The sequence below is a fragment of the Helianthus annuus genome, chromosome 15 (assembly GCF_002127325.2).
Source record: "Helianthus annuus cultivar XRQ/B chromosome 15, HanXRQr2.0-SUNRISE, whole genome shotgun sequence".
NCBI lineage: Eukaryota > Viridiplantae > Streptophyta > Magnoliopsida > Asterales > Asteraceae > Helianthus > Helianthus annuus.
Genome location: NC_035447.2, coordinates 168,265,965 through 168,287,792, shown reverse-complemented (window position 1 = coordinate 168,287,792; position 21,828 = coordinate 168,265,965). Strand labels below are relative to the sequence as shown.

Genomic DNA, 21,828 nt, shown 5'->3' with positions numbered 1-21,828 from the left:
GCATCTATAAGAATTTTCTAAATCCGCAACCGATAGAAAGACACCTTCTATGCAAGAGTATCCCTTATTCATTAAGAATTGTAATAGGAACGCTTAAACCAAGTGGAGGCTAATATATCCATAAGATTTGGGTTTTGTATGTTTGTTTATTTGTGTTCTTTTTTAATTATGTTTGTTTATGTTTTCTTTATACGTTCATTTGTGTTTGCTTATGTTCGTTTTAGAATTTTAACGATAAACATAAACCAACATGAGCGTATTGTTAAAGAACGAACGTGAACACAAAAAATCGTTCGACTAGGTTTTCGTGTTCGATTAAAGTTAAATGAGCGAGGGGGGAGGGGGGGGGGGGGACAGAAGGCGCAACTGGGCTTATTTAGGGGTGTTTTGAGGCGCTATTTGTCAAGTTATCACAACAGGCTCAAGGGGGAGGAGGCGAGTAAGCAAGATGATGAGTAGACGGTCTAGTCAGCGCCATGTGTTACAATATTAAAGGATGAATGCGGGTTGTGGCTTCAGCCACAACACATAACAGTCTTAATCAATTTTTTATTTTTTTTTATTTTTTTTTGAGTATTAACATCCTATAAGATTATGCTTTTACATAAAAGATGGTCATAAAATTAAAAACCTTTTCTTCTGGTTTGTTTTCGCAATATATTTGATTTATTAGTAGACAAAACTCTTATAATATAAAAATATTTTTAACAATAATAAAGATCCTTAAACATTTTTTAATCAAATAACTCTTCCCATCACAATCAGTAATATCAAATAACTCTTAACATCACAATCATTAATCATATATAGTTTCTTGACCATTTGCATCCAACCTTTAATTTTAGGACCACTTGTATCCAACCTTTAATTTTAGGAACAATAAAAAAGAATCTTCTTATCTCCAAACTCACCGACAAAATCACCTCGTGACAAATTTATGCATAGTTGCACACATTATATTATGTTAGGGTGTCCGGAGTGTGTGCGGTAAACCTACTCGGCACCGCATCTTAACCACCGCCAACCTTTTGCCGCTTGAATGTTTACTGAAATGGGGTGAAATTTGGTGAAGGATCACCGACTCGGTGAAGGGAGGGAAGGGGAGAGAGAGGGGGTGTGTGGTGGGGTCCATGCCTTCTCAACCAATCACACATTTTTTATTTTTTTTAAATAGTTTACCCATTTCAAAGTGTCTAACCACCACCAATGTTTTTGAGCAATTAGTAAACATAATAGGTAAAATGACGTGACACTGTTTGATTGGTAGATTTGAAAGTTTACCTATTGAAAGTGTTTAACCACTCCTTATACCCTTATACTGTAACTTAAAAGACAAATTCAGTGGAAACCCCGTGGGCTTTGCCTCCCCCATACTTTAACGATGTTATAATTTTAGCCCCTTGATTTTGTACTTTCAAAGTTTCATAAAATGAAAAATTTAGTCCCTAAACTACTACTCCATTTACAAATAGTTTGCTTTTGACACCCCAACTTTGCGGTAGTTTCCTTTTCCGCCCCAACTTTGTTATAGTTTCCTTCTTACCTCAAAACTTTACCAATTTTATCTTTACCCTTTTATAGCCCTTAAGTTTAGGAAATGCAATTTTTAACCACTTAACTTTTTATGAACTTTGTAAATGTCACTTTGACCCCCTCGAGAGTTTTTGGCTTGACGATATAAATTCGAGTTAGTCGGGTAGTGTATAATACGTTCTGGTTGTACAATATAAATTCGATTTATGTTACGTTTTGATCCAATCACAATGCAACTATAGGATACATTGAGTTCAATCGGATACGTCAAAACGTGCGTTTTCAAATGCTTGGACTAATCTGTTCGATATTTGCGAAGTACCCACGCGGGTCTTATTACTAGTTCTTTCTGAACTATTTGATGTTACATAACTAAAAATAAAATATTAATTTGTGCTCAATAAACTTATAATAACAAATCTATTTAATATTCTTCCCAAAAATACTTATAAACCGTTGTACATGGTTTAAATTTACTTGTTAACAAAAGAAAAAATACAATGATATGTTATTTAAAGTTACAATTTTAAAAACCATCCCTATAGTTAATTGAACAAAACATCGATAATTTTCAACTGATTACATACGTTTGTTTTAAACCAGTTGGTTCATGTGTGTTAAGTCTATTAGCTTGTAACTAATCTGACAACACTTATAATTCAGGAATTTACGAAAATGGCCAAGAATTATGTTGACTTACCAAATTGACCATCTCATGCGTCGGAGGAGCAGCGTATCACCGATTACGAGACACCTTTTGCGTCTGCAGGCTCATTCATGCGTCCTTAAATATAGAAATAACACGTGTCTCAATGACATCCATGCGTCCCATACGTCCGTGACTCATCCCATGCGTTGCCGACACATCCCATGCGTCCGTGACTCATCCCATGCGTCTGTGACTCATAAAATTTACTTTTAGCGAGATTTGAGGCATTCCATGCGCTCGTGACTCATCCCAATGTCCATTGCGTCCGTGACTCATCCTATACGTCCGTGATTCATCCCATGTGTTTTTTTGGGTCCAATGCGTCAGTGACTCATCCCATGCGTCCGTGACTCATAAAACGGCGTGAAGACGCATCCCATTGAGACACGTGGCACTTCTATATTTAAAGACGCATGAATGAGCCCTGCAGACGCAAAAGGTGTCTCGTAATCGGTGATGCGCTGCTCCTCCGACGCATGAGATGGCCAATTTGGTAAATCAACATGATTCTTGGCCATTTTCATAAATTCCCCCTTATAATTTCTATATAACTGGTCAGACTAGCGTGTCCGATCTGATTTTCAAAGGCCTATTTTTTGCTCACTAATCTTACACAATTCGGTTAAAAAAACAAATAAACTCACGTGATAGATACGTTTTCTTTTTCGATAAGATCCAAATACGGGTATGGGCCGTATTCGATCCTAAAATTGACACCCACAAAGGGAATGTGTTATCAAGATTAATGTGAACATCCATATATACTTCTAAAACATGACCTACGTCATAGCAAGTTAGCAACCAAATTTGAACTAGAAGTACTACTAATAAAGCACAAGGTACAAGTTTTAAAGCTCACCCTTGTACAATGCAACATGACTAGATAATAGATATGTGGTACCAACAATATAAATCACCAAAATTAAAATATATATAACAAATTGAAGCATTTCAATTTCATTTCTTCCTTATCATCAAATTCAATCAAAATCCCACTTTGTTCTCCACCCTCTTCACATGGCTCAGGTAATCACATTTTTTTTTTTTCAAATTTCAAACATTTTATTATTATTATTTATTCCCTTTTTCTAATAATTTATTTCTGCATGTTTATACATGTTATCCATCATGATGAATAGAAGGTGGTCCTCAAAGTTCTTACCATGATTGATGATAAAACTAGGAAAAAAGCATTTCAAGCGGCTGCTGATATACATGGTAATTGAATGCTCGGTTAAACGGGGTTCGATCGGATAACTTTACGTGTAAATTTTAAGAGAATTGAGATGGAAAGATGTATTTTTCAGGTGTGGATGCAATAGCGGCTGATTTGAACGAGCAGAAACTGACGGTGATAGGGGATATGGACGCGGTGAAGGTGGCGAAAAGGCTGAAGAAAGTAGGTAAGGTGGAGATAGTATCGGTCGGACCGGCGAAAGAACCAGAACCGGAGAAGAAAGAAGAAAAGAAAGAGGAGAAAAAAGAAGAGAAGAAAGAAGAGCCAAAAGAAGAAAAGAAAGAGGAGAAAAAGGAAGAAAAAAAAGAAGAGAAGAAATAATTTAGTTTCCTTTTTTTTATAATTTTTATTTGTAATCATCTATTTTGTGTTCTAAAATCAAATAAATTTGTTATAAAATGTGGATGATGAACTTCATATCAACGTATTTAGAATTCATTTGCAAGCATCCAACCAACTCTATTACCAAATAAAACCATATCTTGATTGTTTTTTATAATCGTTGTACTTAGTTGTAATTTTTAATGCGTTGCTACAAAAATCTACGTATTTAGACTAGATAATATGCAGAAGTGCAGAAAGGCGAGACATTTGTGATTTGGAGTTGTCTCGATGGTGTTGTGCGTCTTCTAGAGCTTGGAACGGGGTTGTGAAACAATGAACAACATATTAGAAGGCCCGTGAGGAGTAGCGGAGCTTAAACAAAAACTCAATGAGGATCGGACTTTCAAAATCCAGATCGATCGGGGTCAGACTCTTAAAAATCCAATATTTTACACTAAAAAAACTTTAGAAATTTTCAGTAAAATAAACACTCCGAAAAATCGATGTCCCAGCCCGAATAAAGCTTTGCCAATGCCCATGAGGTTGAGCCTTGTCTACACTCCAATGGCGTTTTAGTACAAGACGTACAAAGGGTAAAGAAGCATCACATGTATGTATATACGATATATGTAGTATCGAGATAAGTATTTATAAAGACAAGAAAAAGTATTAAACAACCCAAAATTTTGAGCGGCATTGGTCGATTTTTCACCAAAAGATTCGAACTTTTTTGGAATTTATATTTATGAAACGTGGTGGTGGAGCATGATGAAATATGGCCACCAAATGGCCAAGTAGATCTAATATGACATATACAAGTAATTACAAAATTATTAAATAAGTATCCATGTCCACTGATTTCTCCACTTCAGTTTAATTCGGATGTTGACTTATTTGACTATCCATGACAACATGATCCATGCATAAAGTCAAATATATTTAATGAATAATTTATTTTATTTTATTTTACTTTATTGTTAAAATAACCCTTGTTATGCTCTAAGATTATTCGTTGTGGTCAGGTGAGCCAAAGTGAGCATCCCGAATTCATCTAGTAATGTTGCTTCATATGGTACTAGTTTAAGAACCCGCGAGTTTCGCGGATGGCTTAACACAAACATATAATATTTACTGGTATTGAGATGAACTTTATAATAAAATAACCTTTCAATATAAACGTATAAACGTATAAAAATTATACTAAACTAAAAATTATAGATAAATGATTACATGAAAATCACAAATCACTAAATCGCTAGATCATGGTGCAAGTTGAACATTAAAGATTAGCATAGTTGTATGTCACAATATGAAGGGCATAAGGGTTGCTAAACATTAAAAGGAATCGTTTTTAGCATCTTAGCCTGCTAGCATCAATTGGGTAAGATATTTATACCTAAAACTGATCATTCAAGAACTCAATAGTTTATATTATTTCTAAAATATAATGAGGGCTTACCTAGTCATAAGCAAGCATTCATGCACTAGGTTTCATTAAATCTATGAAGCTAAGACTATAAACTTTCAGGGTTTATGCATCATATAAATTCATGATTACCCAAACACACACCTAGGCCTAATGAAACGGGATTGTGAGAAAGATGATAAACTACAAAATTTCAAGGGTAAAAAACCACGGGAAGCTACTTGAGACCAAAATTTGAAGCAGAATTTCCAAGTACCATTTTCATTTTCTCTAATCTATTGACTGTAATATTGTAAGTGAATAGTAAGTCCTGCAGCGTCACAAGAAAATCCAAATTAAGTGTGAGGTGGCATCACAAAACCTATATCATTACTACTTTAATCAACATACAAAAAAAAACCTATTATGATGAAAAGGACACACGACCCGTAAAACATTGTTAAGAATCCCTCATGATAGTTACAACACAATGGTACGTTGCCCCGAATTCAGAAATTGTTGTATCATAAGACCACATCCATTTTATCTCATTTTTTACAATAATTTCATGGTGTGCTATCTTTAACCAAACATAACTTATTTTCACCAGCTTGAATAGGTTCGGGAAGATCACTTGTGACGGCTCGTAACTCGACCGAATATCTATCCAAGATTTTATATCCTTTCCATTGCTCGTAGCTCCTTCCTTTGATCATCTAAAAAAACTTTATCCCTGCAAATTCCATCTTGGAAACCATGTCAACATAGTTACTCAAAGGTAAAACCGACCATCCATTTTTATTCAAAGACACTTTGTTAGGAGGGGACTAATTAATAACATAGAGTTTATTAATACTGACCCCTCCCCCCCCCCACCCCCCCACCCCCCCACACACACCATATGTTAAGAAGTCCCAACTCGATGCAAGACACCCAACCCACTACAAATAGTTAACCCCACGTTGCTTTATCGACACTTCAGCTTCTCTCTAACCATCGTCTCCTCACTTTGGATTTTTTTTTTTAAATTAGTGTTTTTTAGAATAACTTTTACTTCTAGCTAGTTTTTTATTTTTAAATCTTATTTATAGTGATCTATAAAAAAAATTTCGTATACTTGAGACTCATGATCAGTCAACATGTCAATTTGGTCTACATAAATTAGGCAATCGTGATATGCAAAATGATATACGGAAACTTACTTGATGCAAACATCCCATTTTCGCGCTCCAACCAAACGTGCATGCAGATCTCTACGGCCATCACACCGGTTAAGATAGTTAACGATTTCATCTTCCACACAAACATCAACCTAGAGATGGGCATGGTATCCGTTTGGTACTAAAAGTACCAGTACCGAAAAATAGGAAAAATTGGTACCGGTACCAAATATATCTGTATCAAATATACCGGTTCAATACAGGCACGGTACTGGTGTTTTACCGGTAAATACTGGTACCGGCCGTATCGAGAACGGGAAAAATGGGTACCGGTACCTCGTACCAAATGCCCATCCCTACATTAACCCTCTTAGTTACTTGCTACAAACACAACATAATTTCAAGATCTTTACGAAGTTCTATATGGGTGGGAAATGGTAAAAATGTGTGTAAAAAGATGTATACTTTTAGTCAAAGTCTTTAACCATAAATGTATAAATAAATCATAAATTCATACATATTTAGGTATCTAGACGGTAAGAGTGATAAAGTCACATATACATTTAATGTTATTAGTTTTAATATAAGTAAACAGTCAGAAAAGTAAACAGATCAAATGAGTTGATTTTGGTTATAATAGAAAAGTTAGCTCATTATGATATACAAATACAATACTCCTTTAATGATGGTGTGAGACACTAAATTATAGGTTTATGCACCACTAAAATCAAATGCTATTCAACAAAAGAGATAATTAGGGGTGGCAAAGATAACCTTATATCAATTCCATATTAGAAATCAATTCTTTTCATGAGAGCTCGACAAAGCAAGCAGGGTTAAACGCACATGATAGCAACATGTGTTAACTTATCATTCATTAGCCTTTCAAAGCTATTATGATTTATGCATCAACAAAAAGATACAGATTCCTATTCCAATTCCATTTTCAAATAAAAGTAATCAGGGTCTGAGCTAATAAGTTTCAATACACAAGAATCACATCTTTTAAAATATAGCACGTTAGGAGGTTGTAAAGAGTATATTTTGATTGATTTTTGTGTGAGCTAAAAAAACTTTATTTATTAGTTTGACCAGTTATTAATTACATATAACTAAAGTTCATCCTTGAAATTATAGGCACCTACTAACCTGTGATTAAGATCAGCATTTGCAGTAGCCTCTCCCAAAGCACGTTGACTTTCTTTAGGTTGACTTTGCAGTTCATATGCTAATTGTGTCTTGTTTGTTATTCATTGTTGCAATGCTCGTATAAACCCTAGCCATAATCATTTGATCCCAGACCAATCATATAGCTGTGTCAATGTTCTCATTATCATTCTCTTTTCTCCAATATAATGTACTTTCCAAGAATAGCAGAGTCAAATGACTTTGATCATTCGATGGCAGCATTTTCAAGCTTTATGATGACATTGTTATCGTTTTTCACTAAATCGAGTTTCACACCTTTTATCTCTCATTTCTACAACAATGGTAGAAAGTTGTAAATTTAATCATCATGTAAGGGGTATATGTTACTATGCTCCTTAAAAGAGTCGAGATTAAAATTTTACCGTCCTCGCTAATTTTCAGGCGCATCAGTTCTATTATCCAGTAGAAAAAAATAGGATCAGTTATTTTTGCACAACAAAAAAATTATAAGCACTAAGAGCCTATTGTTATAACTTTATACTAACCTCAGCGTGACTGGAATTATTATTGATCACATGTTTTTGCTCGGTAAATTTTCAAGAAGCTAAGAGGTTTTTTTCAAGATGAATCAAGACTCAAAGGTCCGAAATCATCTGTGTTTGCCTCGATGACATCAATAACCTAAATTATACAGACAAAAGAAAATATAAGATTGCATTGAATAACAGTTGCTAGATGAACATTAGCAGCATACCCTTTTTTAGAAAAGAGAATGTGTTGAAAAGCCATCTTTCTCTCCAATCTACATCCTGCATTCTCGCTCAAAAGCAAGTATCAAACTATTTCAAAAATAAATAATATAAATGATAAATTAGAAAAATAGTACTTTCTTGCCGATAGCAGTTGATAAATCATTTCCATCTGCATACAAAGAATAAGATATTGAGAAAGAATAAGACTAAAGGGTATGGGAGCCGGCTGAGGCCCGGCTAGAACCGGCGCCGGTCCCCCACACCGCCCCCCTAGGCTCGGCTCGGCAAAAGCGGCTCCCCACAGCCGGAGGAGACGGACCTACTTTCCTCTCTCCTAACACACACACACATCTATACATACATATATATATATATATGTATAGATGTATATAAAGGGGTTCATCCCCCACCCTCTAGGTTCATCCCCTCCAAGCCGATCCTACGTGGCGCTGATGTGGCGGCCCATCCCCTTGGGGATGAGGCTCCCCATACCCTTTAGCCTAACTAAAGCATGCGAAGAGAAGGATTTTGAGCAAGTTTTCCCTTAAGGGAAGGATCCCATGGTCTTGAAAAGGACATTTCTAATTGTTCCTCTGTTTCCACTATAACCATAAAGCCTGTTGCATTGATCCCGTAAGAAAATAGTACCACACTCCTCAAGGATTAAAATTGTAGGTGAAACAAATTTAAGAGGCTTTTAAATTGAAAAAAAAAAGAGCAATAATCAATATCAACTCACAATCAAGAACAAAGGCATGTCCATGATTTATTATGTGATATTAACTAAAGCAGTAGCTACTAAAAAAAAGAAAATAGAGCCAAAATCTATGAACTTCTTTAACCAGATTGAAATAAATTCAGAAACACAAACTCGGTTTGGTAATTTCATTCATATTCAGGGTAAAGGAAATTAAAAATGAGGATGTGAACCTTGAAGAAAGACAAAAGAGGACAGAAGAAGGAGAGCAATGATAAAGGAGCCCCTAAATTCACATGCCCGAGAATTTTAGCACTCGAATGCCAAAACGACGAAACGTATCACAACCCTCATTGATATCAAAAGTGAAAATATTGAGCTGACAATCACCTTCCAAAGACATCGACATGTCCCACAACACACCATCCACCTGAGAAATCGAAGCATTTGAAGCCAAACTCTTCGATAACTCCTTCGCTATATCGACGGAGTTGTTTCCCACTTCTTCCGCTCCTTCACAGTCCCATCAGGCAATGTAACCCTAAAAAAATACAAAAACAAAGACTTCAAAGCAGATATAACTCTACAATTAGTTACAGGAATTACCCAAACACATACCTAGGCCTACATAAATAATATCAGCAAAACCCTAAAAACACACAAAATCGAAGATTATTCACATGTCTATGTTTAAATGATGACAATGATAAATCAACCTTACCGGTGACAATCGGCCAACCCTAAATCGAAACGAACCTTTGGAAATTGGATGTGAAACTGAGATTTTATTATAGAAATTTGATTCATGATCCGTACCTTATTTGAAGAACGCAGGAGGAACCCTAAGATTGGAAGAGAAAGCAGTAATAACGGGTACGCAGCTTGCGTTCAATTCGAAAAATTGTGAGGCACCATTTAAGGTTTCTTTTGACAACGTTGAAACAAAATAGAGGAAAATAAGGAAGGTCTCAATCACGTAGGTTGATTGACTGTGAACCAAATTAGGGTTTTCAATTGTTGGTGACAAAAGAGAAGGCGGATGAAGAGGTGTCTAAGCGTTACAACCAAAGTGAAAAGCGGGATTTACATAGAAGATGTATATTGCCGCTCAAATCAATATTGAGAGGAGTATTAAATTGCCAGGTGGCAATTAGTGGATTAAAATTATGCCAAGTGGCAATAAAATGTATTGTTTTAATATAGATAATAGATAACTGGGCACTTGATAAAGTCATTGTTCAAGCTTTATCACCATGTTGTGATCTAGGTGAACGAGCGAATTGAACGAGTTTTTTTTTAAATAAATATAATAATCATTTATATATATATATATATATATATATATATATATATTGTTTACTAGGTACGATAAATAGTAAATTTATTTTTATAAAATATATAGTTTTTTATTATTTTTTATTTAATATATTACAATACTTTATTATTATATTTACTTTTAATAATATATTTTTAACTTTTTTTTCTTTTTTAAAAGCATACAATATTTCCTTTACCATATTTTTAATATTTTTTTCTTTTTTTAAAACATATATTAATTTATCAATTAATTTAATACTTCTTTAACAATTTACGTTTATAACTTTTTCTAAAACTTAAGTACGTAGTTGTGCTTGATTTTTCTCAGAGATTCTGTTATAAGTTTTGTTAAAAACGAAGTTGTACTCAAAATAAAGTATTTATTTGGTATCATAAAACGGTACAATGATAAACTAAACCGTTCTAATGGTTTGCCAGCATGTTTTATTTCAAAATTACGTTTGTTTTACATTATCATTTGTTCGGTTTCGCCGTAACGCGTGACGTAAAAAAAACAAGTAGAAATTAAAAACATAAATTTTATAAAAAGTTAAATGCCTGGTTGGTCTCTGTGGTTTGCAAATATTACAAACTTTGTCCCAGTGGTTCAATAATTACACACTTTATCCCGGTGGTTGTAATTTTTGCACACAGGTGATCCTTACACTAACTTATATAAAATATTTCAGTTAAGTATGTGTTAAATGACTATATTACCCTTAAACTAAAAAACATACACACTTGAAAAATATTAAAAAAAACAATGGGCCCTGTCTTCTTCCTCCTTTCACCACCCACCACCATCACCTCCACCTTCAACCTACCACCACCTCCATCATCACCTTCAACCCACCGCCTCCTTCTCCACCATAAACCCAGCACCTTAGTGCAAAAATGGAAGAATTCTCATCAAAGGCGCAAGCTTCAACTTTTCTGGGTTTAAAACAATCAAGAAAAAAACATACCTTGTGGGATCTGAGTTTAAAATACAGAGGCCACCAACCCCAAACGTACCCCCACCAACAACAACCTTGAACAACAATCAACAACCTTTGAACCTCCTAGGCATGACGATTGCGGTGACTGAGCAATCGGTAATTGAAAATGGATGTAAATGTTTGATTTAGTGTGAGCAAAGAGAGAGAGATATGATAAATTCTAGGGTTTTGAAAAAAAAAAGAGAAAAGAATGTTTAGAAAGCAGGGAATGTTATATGTGGGTTTTGATCTGGTTGAATTGAAGGTTATATGTGGGTGTTTAGTGGTGGTGGTGGGTGTCCGGTGGTGGAGGGGAAACGGTGGAGGCGGGTGTTCAGTGGTGGAGGAAGGAAGATGGTCGTGGTGGGTGTTCAATGGTGGTGGAAAGGGTATTATAGTTATTTAACAATACTTAACTGAGAAATTTAACATAAGTTAGTGATAAGGATCACCTGGGTGCAAAAATTACAACTACCGGGATCAAGTGTGTAATTATTGTACCACTGGAATCTATAACTCTTTTATAAATTAATACATAGAACATACAACTTAATAAAGAAAACATAAAACAATTTTTTTTTTTAAAGAACAAACATAAAAAATTAATCCCTTGTAATTTTTGATAAAAAAAACTCTTGCAGCTTGATAGTCCGCTACATAACATAAAATTTATAAAAAAAACTTTAAAAACCATAAAAGTGTATAAGAACAACATATATAAAAGGTATACACGAACAATATATAATAAAAGTATATAAAATAGTGGACGCAAGAAAAAATATTGAGAAAGTATACCCGCACGTCGATCCTCCGATATTTCAATCCAAGCCCGACGCAATGCAATTTTCTCATCTTTCGTCCAAGGAGTCGTGACATGTCTCGATTCGGACGTTCCACCTCTTCCGGTTTTCTTGGTTCCCCTTTGAGTACTTTTATTTTTTTGAATTTGATCCGGATGGTCATGTGTTTCTGGAATAAAGAAGTTGCGAGAAACCGGTGGCATTTCGCTCATGTTATGCTCGATCTCTGTTTCGTACTCGTCGTCTCTATCGCTTTCTAACGTCACCTCACCTGGTAAGCTTTCGAGGCAGACAAATCGGAATTTATCGTGACTTTTGTAAAAAAAAAGAAAGAAAATATTTTTATAAAATGTGAGATGAGAGAATGGTGAAAGTGGGTATTATTTTAAAGAGATTTTGGGTTTAAATAGGTTAAAATTAAATAATTGATTTTTTTTTTAAATTCTGCTACGGTCAAATGAGTGGCCCCACTCCAAACGGTAAAAAAATTACCATGATCACACTCACCCCAGGCTAGTATGCTCGCCTTCGCGGCAGGCCATTCTGGTGTTCGCCCTCGCGGCTGGCCCAACGTGGCTAGCGTTGGGGTTGTTAACGGGTGACAACACCCATAATGCTAAATTTTTAACTACATTAATTACACATGGTAATTACATATTCTTTACAATGTACTTAATGGAAGGGTAAATCTAACATGTGACTATTTAAACCCAAATATTCCTGATATTCTTGAGTTGTCTAGTTTAGTTGTGGCCGTTTTTGGTTTTGTTGTTCTGGGTTGTTTCTGTAGTTGGTTGTGTTTGTTTTTGGACTGCCTAGTCTTGGTATGCCAAGTCTAGTAGTGTGTGCCAATTCTTGTCACACCCTGTTTTGTTTTTTGATGATATATTAAATTCACCGGGGTAACCCTTTACCCAAAAAAAACATGATCCATTTTAACCCTTTGTCTACATGTGTCAAACAGGTTGACGGATTGGTAAGTAACAATCAAGTTGTATAGGTGTTCATCGGGTTGTAAAAAATGGGTTACACGGTCATAACGGGTTGAGGCGTACAAAAAAATCCGGTTTTAGGATCGAAACCGAAAAAAAAACTAAACCGGTTATTTTAAAAACCGGTTCCAACCCGAACCGAACCGGCGGTTTGTGGACTAGTCAGTATCATTGATCGTTGAAACCGGTTAAAAACCGTTTTTTTTTTGGCATAAACCGGTTTTAAATTGAACCGAACCAATTTTATAAAAAATGGTTTTCCCCACAAAAAAACCGGCTCGGTTAAAGACAACCCTTCGGTGTGAGAATAAGTCTAGGTTTTTAGAGAGTAAAGTATGAGAGAGAGAGAGAGAGAGTAGGCGATCTTACCTTGGGTAATACTGTTAGGTGGTTTTAGGGTTTCCCTTTTTTAGAGATTAGGGTTACATTAGGATTAGGCCCGTATCTAGGAGATCATGCAGCTTTTCCTAATATATTGGAGATTTGGCATATATTATTTTATCTATACTTTCCATGAGAATATTCTAAAATAATATGTACCATATTATTAAAATATGGGTTTGACTAGTCCAGGTTGACCGTAACGGGTCATAACTCATAAATATATATGCACCCTCCGAGGTTTCCCTCCTCTCCGTCTTTATGTGTGTCTTTCCTTCACTCAAGTAGGTTACGTTCTTCTACAAAACTCAATCCGAGGAATCCGCGAAACCCCAATCGAATGAAAGACTCTTTACTAAAACTTCAATATAAAGGACCAACTTTAAGCAGATTCTCAATCGATCTGCTTTCACCTCCATTCACCTTAATCGTCTTTGATGTGAATTGGTTTCTAGATTCGTTTAATGGAGTCTGATTTCATTTAAAAGCTTTGAAACGGACGATTGTCTCTATATATTGGTAACGATGATGTAATCGTTCAATAAGAACGGAAGAACCATGGAGTATTGAGGGATTCTGAATACTGCTAATTGAAGGATGTGGTTGAGTATTGAGGGATTCTGAATACTGCTAGTTGAAGGATGTGGTTTGAATTAATTTCAATTCTAACTCATTATCTTAGGGGCTGTTTGGCAACATCTGAATGGTTAAGTGTTGAATCAGTAAGATGTCTGAACCAGTAAGAGCCTGTATAATGCTTAACCGTTCAGAGGCAAATGTCTGACCAATTCAAATTAGAGGTCTTAACCATTCAGACTCTGTATAAATCTTAACCATTCAAAGACAAATGTCTGAACCATTCAGACATCTGCTCGTGAAACAAACAATCTGAACCATTAAGTGTTGAACCAGTAAGAGGTCTGAACCATTAAGAGCTTCATTAAGAGGTAAACAAACAACCCCTTACTCAATAAAAAATGCAAATGAATGAAAATTAAATTTAGAGTTAAATGCCATTTTAGTTCCTGTGGTTTGGACCATTTTGCCAATTTAGTCCAAAGGTTTCATTTTTCGTCTGTGGGTCCAAAAATGTTTCAGCGTTGCCATTTTAGTCCACTGAGTTAACTTCATCCATTTTTTATGTTAACGAGAAGCAATTCGATCATTTTATATGTAATTATGTTAACTAGAAGGGTAATTCGGCCATATAAAATGATCAAATTGCCCTTCTCATTAACAGAAAAAATGAATGAAGTTAATCCAGTGGACTAAAATGGCAACGGTGAAACTTTTTTGGACTCACAGGTGAAAAATGAAACCTTTAGACTAAACTGATAAAATGGTCCAAACCACTTGAACTAAAATAACATTTAACTCTTAAATTTAAATTCCACTGAATTCCCATGAATTCTAAACAACCAAACATGCGCTAATAATTAGCCAAACCACTCACGAACCATTATTATAGCTCATTTAATATTAAACTTCAACTTAACTTCATACGCATACCATGATTAAGGTTGGGCGTTGTGGTCTGACGTCCTAGCCACGTCGTTCGTTGATGCCCCAAAACACCGTCCGACAGGCATTAAAGCGGGACGTTAAAGGTAACCCATTAACGGGCGCAAAAGGGAGAAAGAGGTGGGCCCCTCCCCCAATGCACCAATCAAGCATTTGCTATCTTTTATTTAATTATTAGTTAAACTATAAGATAATAATTAAAAAAATTAGTTAAAGTCAATAATATACGTGGTATAGATGTGACGGAACGTTATCTTAAACCACTACCGGTAAGCATAAACATCATCTAATCTAACTTAGAGTGAATTTCAAGGATTGTCCTTTATCTTTATACCCATTTTCAGGCGCTGTCCTTTATGTTTAAAATTGACAAGTTTTGTACTTTATGTTTTCAAATCATACACGTTTTGTCCTTTAGGCCTACCCCAGTTAGTTTTTTAAGTTAAATCTAATCACTCACGGGTAATTTAGTCTTTTTACCAAGGCACATGAGGGTATAATTGTCTTTTTACCCTTTTTTAAAAAGAAATCATCTTAAAAATATAAAATGTTATATATCATCTCTCTCACTCTCTAAACATTATCACAATCAATATCTCTCTCTCCATAATTCAACTGCCCACCATCATTTTCTTCTTCCTTCACAAACCCTAACATCTAGATCCAATTAAAACAAAATAGAACCAATTTAATCAACTCCTAATATCCAAATCAAATAGGGATAGAATTAGATCTGAGAACCTAACCTTATTCTCAAACCAAATCGACGATCTGAAACCCGTCCAGTTTGCCGAAGGTGGGGGTTTGGTTGGAGAGAGTTTCGGAGGCGATTCTTGTTTGGTTGAAACACTTCCAGTTCGTCGGAGGTGGGGTGACCATTGATTGTAGCATAATCTGTCATGGCCCCCGACCCGGTTTGACCCGTTTCAGGAGCCGCGGGACAGAAATCCTGTGGTATTTAAATTTTAGGCGACAGGGGAAGTCTTTTTAAAACAGGATCTTTTAATAATTAAAACTGCCCGTTTTATAACTGAGGGATAAAATCCCCTAATTTACAATAATGTGATTTCTCCGGGAAATCTTTATTTTCAAAACATGTTTCTTTTATTTATTTACAATGAGCCACTTTTCTAAGCTGGGAGTGCTTCACGGCACTTCTCTTTCTTTGCTCACAACATATCACCTGAAACATGTTTGAAAAGGTTTTGTCAGCGGGGAAATACTGAGTGAGTTCATTCAGGTTTTAGGAAATGACCCATAGTTATAAATTACAGCATAAGAGCGATTACAATGGTTCCTATCTTATCTTTATCTGGCTTTCTGTCACAATGGTGACAAGTCACAATGGTGACGATGGTCATACCACTATTAGGTCAATGAACTCTAATAGTGACGTTCCTCCCTAGTAGGTCAATGAACCTAACTGGGAGAAATAGTAATGTGCACAATACCCCACTAACCAATAAATCAAGATATCCACGACTTAGTCCCTGTAATTATAACTTTTTGAAAATAAATTTGGAGTATTGTAAAACAGTTGATAAAAAGAGAATGACTCATAAACTGTGAGAAAAGAGAATGGACTCACAAACTGTGAGAAAAGAGAATGACTCACAAACTGTGAGAAAAGAGAATGACTCACATTGCAGATTTAACGAGCAAGATATAAGCCTTACTGATTTGCCTGTGATTAACCTAAATTAAATAATAATGCACACAAAACCGGGTTAGTGATCAATACAGCATTTACAATAACTCACGTGTTACGCCCTAATTCGTATTTGTCAAAAGTCGCAGCGGAAATTAGTACCATAAAATTTCTTTCATTACAAACGTCTTGACTTACTTGAAAGTTCGTTTTAAAAATGTATCTTTTACAAAGATAAAATATAAGTCATGTTTACTAATAGTACATACTTAATTATTCCCGTACAATCTATCTCGTGACTCGGTCTTCGATCTCTAATTCTTGTGATAATCCGCCCGTTATCCGTATAACCTGCACTCACCACATACATTCATAACTTTAGTACACATTATATAAACAAGATTCATTCGCGTACACTTCACATTTCGTCATCTTTCAAACTTTAAGCATTTCATATGCGTATCTATTTCCTGGTGAGGCTTCAATAATGTACCTGCATTACTTTTCATTCTCAAGGTGCACCATTAATAACGTTAGCCCTCAACGTGACTAAATTATGCATACATGCGTAATTACATACATACATACACATCTACATACGTACATATCTTCCCTACAATTTTACATACGTGTATATTCCCATACATGTCTTATTACATACATACATATACTTCTACATACGTACGTACCTTTCCTACATCATTACATACATGCATACACTCGTACATATCTTTATACATACATACATGCACATCTATATACGTACAAACCTTTCCTACATCATTACATACATGCATACACTCGTACATATCTTTATACATACATACATGCACATCTATATACGTACAAACCTTTCCTACATCATTACATACATGCATACACTCGTACATATCTTTATACATACATACATACACATCTACATTTGTTCATACCCTTCCTACGTCATTACCTACGTGCATACCTTTATGTACACGTGCTAGATCACGCGTACCTCTTACATAATCATACATTATTTACATGGGTCTTAGACTTAACTTTATAGCTCATAAACATCTAAGGAACCATCAAAATCATGTTTGGAAGGTCCGCCGTAGACCACGGATGACAAACCGAAGCCTACGATACATAAAATAACTTAAATAACAAGATTTCAGCTTTTGGAACTTGGGGAGGCCGTCGCCGACGCCCCTAGGGCCGTCGGCGACGGGCCTTGCATTTACCCGTAGCCCAAAAACCCGTAGACAGGAGATTAACCCGTCAGCACAAAAATTCACTTTCTGGAGCCCGTCGGCGACGCCCCCATACCCGTCGGCGACGCCCTCTAGAAACTGCAGTTTTCTGCAGTTCCGTTTCGTCGTCCGTACGCACTAAAACGCGCATAACTTTTGAACCGTTTACCCGTTTAACCTCCCGTTTCTTCCTACATGCTTGTAAATTCACATTCTATCATATTAACTTAAAATCCTACCTCCGGAATAAGGAATTTCTTAACTTACGTGCATTCGACATATTACCCTTTTCTAACTATTTGACCCGTTCGTGCATTTATCAACATAATCTGATTACTTAACCTCGACTCCTCATGAACCTTTTAATATCAACGTCATTTATCATAGAGGATTAAATTCTTGGATGTCTTACCTATTTTTAACATATTTTTGGTCAGAAGCTTACCTGGACCCGTTATGGGTATTTATGCATTAAGTAGTTTATGACATACAAAAACATACTCCACATTTTCATGCTTGACCAAAGTATTATACTAATCGAATATCTTGATTCCAAACAACTTCTAAGGTCGTTTGCCCGATATACCTATCAAGGGCATTTTAGTCAATTATGCTATATCCTTAATAACAAAGGAATTTCTTGCATGAGTAACCAATCTCACTTCTTAGCTACAATTTCTTAATCACACCTGCCTAGCTTGGATCAAACTAAGATCCGTTTAATACTTTATTGACATCATACCACTCATTCCTATTTGACCTCAATTATCACATATAATTAGATTGCATATAACATTACATAACAACTAAGAAGTGATTGCGGAATCACTTACCTTAAGCGTCCGTGTTCAAGCTTGCTTCCTCACCTCCTCATGACCCGTTAGCGTTCCGTTCTTGAGTCCATGCTAATGTGATCCCTCTCCTTTCATGTCATTACAATCACATTATGGTTAGCACAAATGCTCATTCATACTAACATTCATTTCCTTCCATTCATATATTACTTGCATTTTTATTAACCAAATACCACATACATAAGGCATAGACTAAAAGTTACCTTGTTCCACATTCACGCATCTCAATCATCATCGTACACGACATGTAGATCATCTAGTACATAACACATCACTTCTCTACTATTATAATTGTGTCCGAAAGGCTAACCATGTTATTCATTCATTGTTGACTTTCAAAAAGTCAACTGTCTTACTTACACACTTTCAACTTATGAACATGTATCCATCTTAATATGGTAGAGCATAGTATTAACATTATACGCATTTCATGATCGTATTATATGACATATTAAACTACATGATCACCTAATTATATACACATGTACATACATAATCCATTTCTTCCACACCAACGTTTTCATATCTTCACAACTAACACCTTAACTCATACTTAGCTAACCCAAAATCCTTTCAACATAGCCTCCGCATGAACTATATCTAAAACGCACTTTTCATGTTAGTTTACTATCAAATACATTATTATCACGTTCTATATATAATTACCTATTACTTGCATACAATTTCACACATCATTTCCATTTAGACATTTCATCAAACACTTGGTGTGCGTACAACTTTCTAAGCCTAATGTACAAGTATTTTTATGCATAATATTACATGTTCATATCAAGATCATCAAGTTCCGCTAGAATCATAAAATTCTCATAATATACCCAAGTTAACTAACAATTACTCATTACATACAACATCATACATGAATTTTACACAACAATTAAACATGTATAATTATCCATATCATCATCTTCACTACTACAAGTGGGTTTCATCCAAAATCATCAAATTACTTAGAATCTTGCATTGTTCATGTTCTATATAGTGATTCTAACACATGTACATGATCAATTTCGTACAATTTCATGGATTGTTCATAACCCACTTCATAGCAAGATCATTAAATCGTAAATTACAACTTACCACATGTTTAATAGGGCTAGATCATCAAGAAAACGTGTTCATGCATTAGTTTAGGCTGAAATCCTTCTTCAATTTGATGGTTTCTTGAGGGTTAGGGTTTACACCCCTCACTCCCTTCTCCTGATCGTTCTCACGCACACACACACCTTGTGTGTGTGAGATTTTTGTTTTAATTAAATTCACTTTCCACTTTGGCAATCCTAGTCCCTCAAGTTTATTACCCATCATAGTTACCACAAGTTTCAATCCTTTACTTAATTTGCTAGACATTTAACTAGGTTTACTAACCTAGTTATTATACCCCCTTTTGTTAAACATGATAACAAACTAGCAAATTAATAATTCGGTTTTGGGGCGTTACATCACGAGATCAAATTCTCACAACGAACGACAAAGTGCGATACTTAAACATCCATCGATTTAACGACGAACGACAAAGTATAACCCTATGTGGGCGGCACTTAAACATCCATTGGATATATTGATCAGTCGGAAAATGAATCGTAATAGCGATCGAGTGATTACCCTGTTTTGCGGCAGCACTTCGTGATCAGTGTGTGTTTAATTGTAACATAACGATTCTAATTTGACGTACACAGAGAATCTGGGCGTCGTTTTCAGTGTTCTATTCATGTCCCAATGTCTGCTATTTATACTAATTTTTGGGACTCCCTTACGGACCGTATGCCTGATCCCTTACGGTCCGTAAGCTAAGCAGTCTAATTATAGGCTGCCTAGGCTCGGGACTAGGCTTGCTGAATCAATAAATTGGACAGATCAGATTGTCCTAACGTTTTTTTTAGATAACTATTCGACTAGGGTTTGCCCCCCTCGAGTTTTAGGGGCCCTGATCCTGATTCCGATTGTTCTGAAAATTTAAGGGCTAATGCAGAATTACTTGGGTGTCTTAATTAGGGTTTTCTTATTGTCTAATTATCATTCTAATTATTGATTTTAATGAGAGTTATTACATCCTCCCCACCTTAAGAAAATCTCGTCCTCGAGATTCACTGAAATAGATGAGGGTATTTCCGCTTCATTTCTGATTCCAGTTCCCAAGTATACTCTGGTCCTTTCTTTGAATCTCATTTGACCTTCACTAGTACTAGTCGTTTGTGTTTGAGAAACTTAATCTTCCGGTCTTCTATTTGTAAGGGTTTCTCTACGAATTTCAGTTTTTTTCATTTATCTCTATATCTTGAAGAGGTACTACCAGGGATTCGTCTGTGAGACATTTCTTGTGATTGGATACATGAAACACATCATGTACTCCTGCTAACTCTTCTGGTAGTTGTAAACGATAAGCTATTGGTCCTATTCGTTACTGGGAATGGTCCTACGTATCTTGGACTTAGCTTCTTTTCTTACCGAATTTATAAATTCCTAATTTCCATTTAGAGATTGCGAAATCTTCCATTTTAGTAATTTGCTGCTATCTTAGCAGGATCTAAGTGAATACCTTCATGATTCATCATGTGACCTTACGTGGTTTATTTCCTGTAATCATAAATACTTCTCCGGCGGGTGCCTGGATTTTCTATAAAGTTCTTATCACAGAGAATTCGAGTAGGGTTGACTACTAACCAATCTATTCCTAACACAACATTAAACTCTGCTAATTTCATAGGAATTAGATTGGCGAAGAATTATATGACCTGAGAGTTCTATATTTTCCTTTTTGCCTGTTTCGACTGTAAAGATTTGCCTAAGTTCGATTAATGATAAGTTAAGAGTTTGACAGAATGAAGTATTTATAAAACTTTGGTTTGTACCAGAGTCAGATAATACTTTTTGTGTAAACGTTGTAACCTAGGACGTACCGGCCATTACATCTGGAATGAGCTCTTCTTCCTGAGCAGTCAATTGAAAGGCTCTTGCATTCCTTTTTGCTTCTTCTGCAGGTTTGGCTTTAGTGTCAGATGGTTTGTTTAGTTTTGGACAATTTGGCCTAAGATGTCCAGTTTCTCCACAGTTGTAACAAACTGAAAATTTCTTCCTCCTGCAGTCTTCTTCCTGATGCCCTGGAATTTTGCAAAAATTGCAGT

At 35.5% G+C, this 21,828-nt stretch overlaps 1 protein-coding gene and 2 long non-coding RNA genes across 5 annotated transcripts; 1 reads left to right on the top strand and 2 right to left on the bottom strand.

The window, feature by feature from the left end:
* The first annotated feature begins 3,132 nt into the window (after positions 1-3,132).
* Positions 3,133-3,902, top strand: LOC110910853 (heavy metal-associated isoprenylated plant protein 39). Of its 2 annotated transcripts, none has more exons than XM_022155434.2 (3): positions 3,133-3,268; positions 3,382-3,460; positions 3,550-3,902. In XM_022155434.2, the coding sequence occupies exons 1-3, from the start codon at positions 3,260-3,262 to the stop codon at positions 3,798-3,800; spliced, it is 339 nt and encodes a 112-aa protein (XP_022011126.1). In that variant the 5' UTR covers positions 3,133-3,259; the 3' UTR covers positions 3,801-3,902. The 2 variants fall into 2 exon arrangements, with proteins under 2 accessions (XP_022011126.1, XP_022011127.1); XM_022155435.2 differs by having other exon boundaries at positions 3,178-3,268; positions 3,385-3,460.
* A 3,898-nt stretch (positions 3,903-7,800) lies between these two features.
* LOC110912936 lies at positions 7,801-8,442 on the bottom strand. Its single transcript, XR_004880304.1, has 5 exons — positions 8,404-8,442; positions 8,272-8,326; positions 8,063-8,198; positions 7,940-7,969; positions 7,801-7,848 (listed from the first exon to the last, which is right to left on the bottom strand). It is a non-coding gene; the product is annotated as an uncharacterized LOC110912936 (long non-coding RNA).
* An 8,403-nt stretch (positions 8,443-16,845) lies between these two features.
* Positions 16,846-19,963, bottom strand: LOC110912937. 2 transcript variants are annotated; one of them, XR_002578276.2, is made up of 3 exons: positions 19,784-19,963; positions 18,665-18,753; positions 16,846-16,953 (listed from the first exon to the last, which is right to left on the bottom strand). It is a non-coding gene; the product is annotated as an uncharacterized LOC110912937 (long non-coding RNA). The 2 variants fall into 2 exon arrangements; XR_002578277.2 differs by having other exon boundaries at positions 18,665-18,748.
* Between the last annotated feature and the right edge of the window lie 1,865 nt (positions 19,964-21,828).

Bases quoted from the DNA above. Each gene is read 5' to 3' on its own strand.
- LOC110910853 (XM_022155434.2), top strand. The intron at 3,461-3,549 runs GTAATTGAATGC...TGTATTTTTCAG, and splicing joins AGCGGCTGCTGATATACATG to GTGTGGATGCAATAGCGGCT.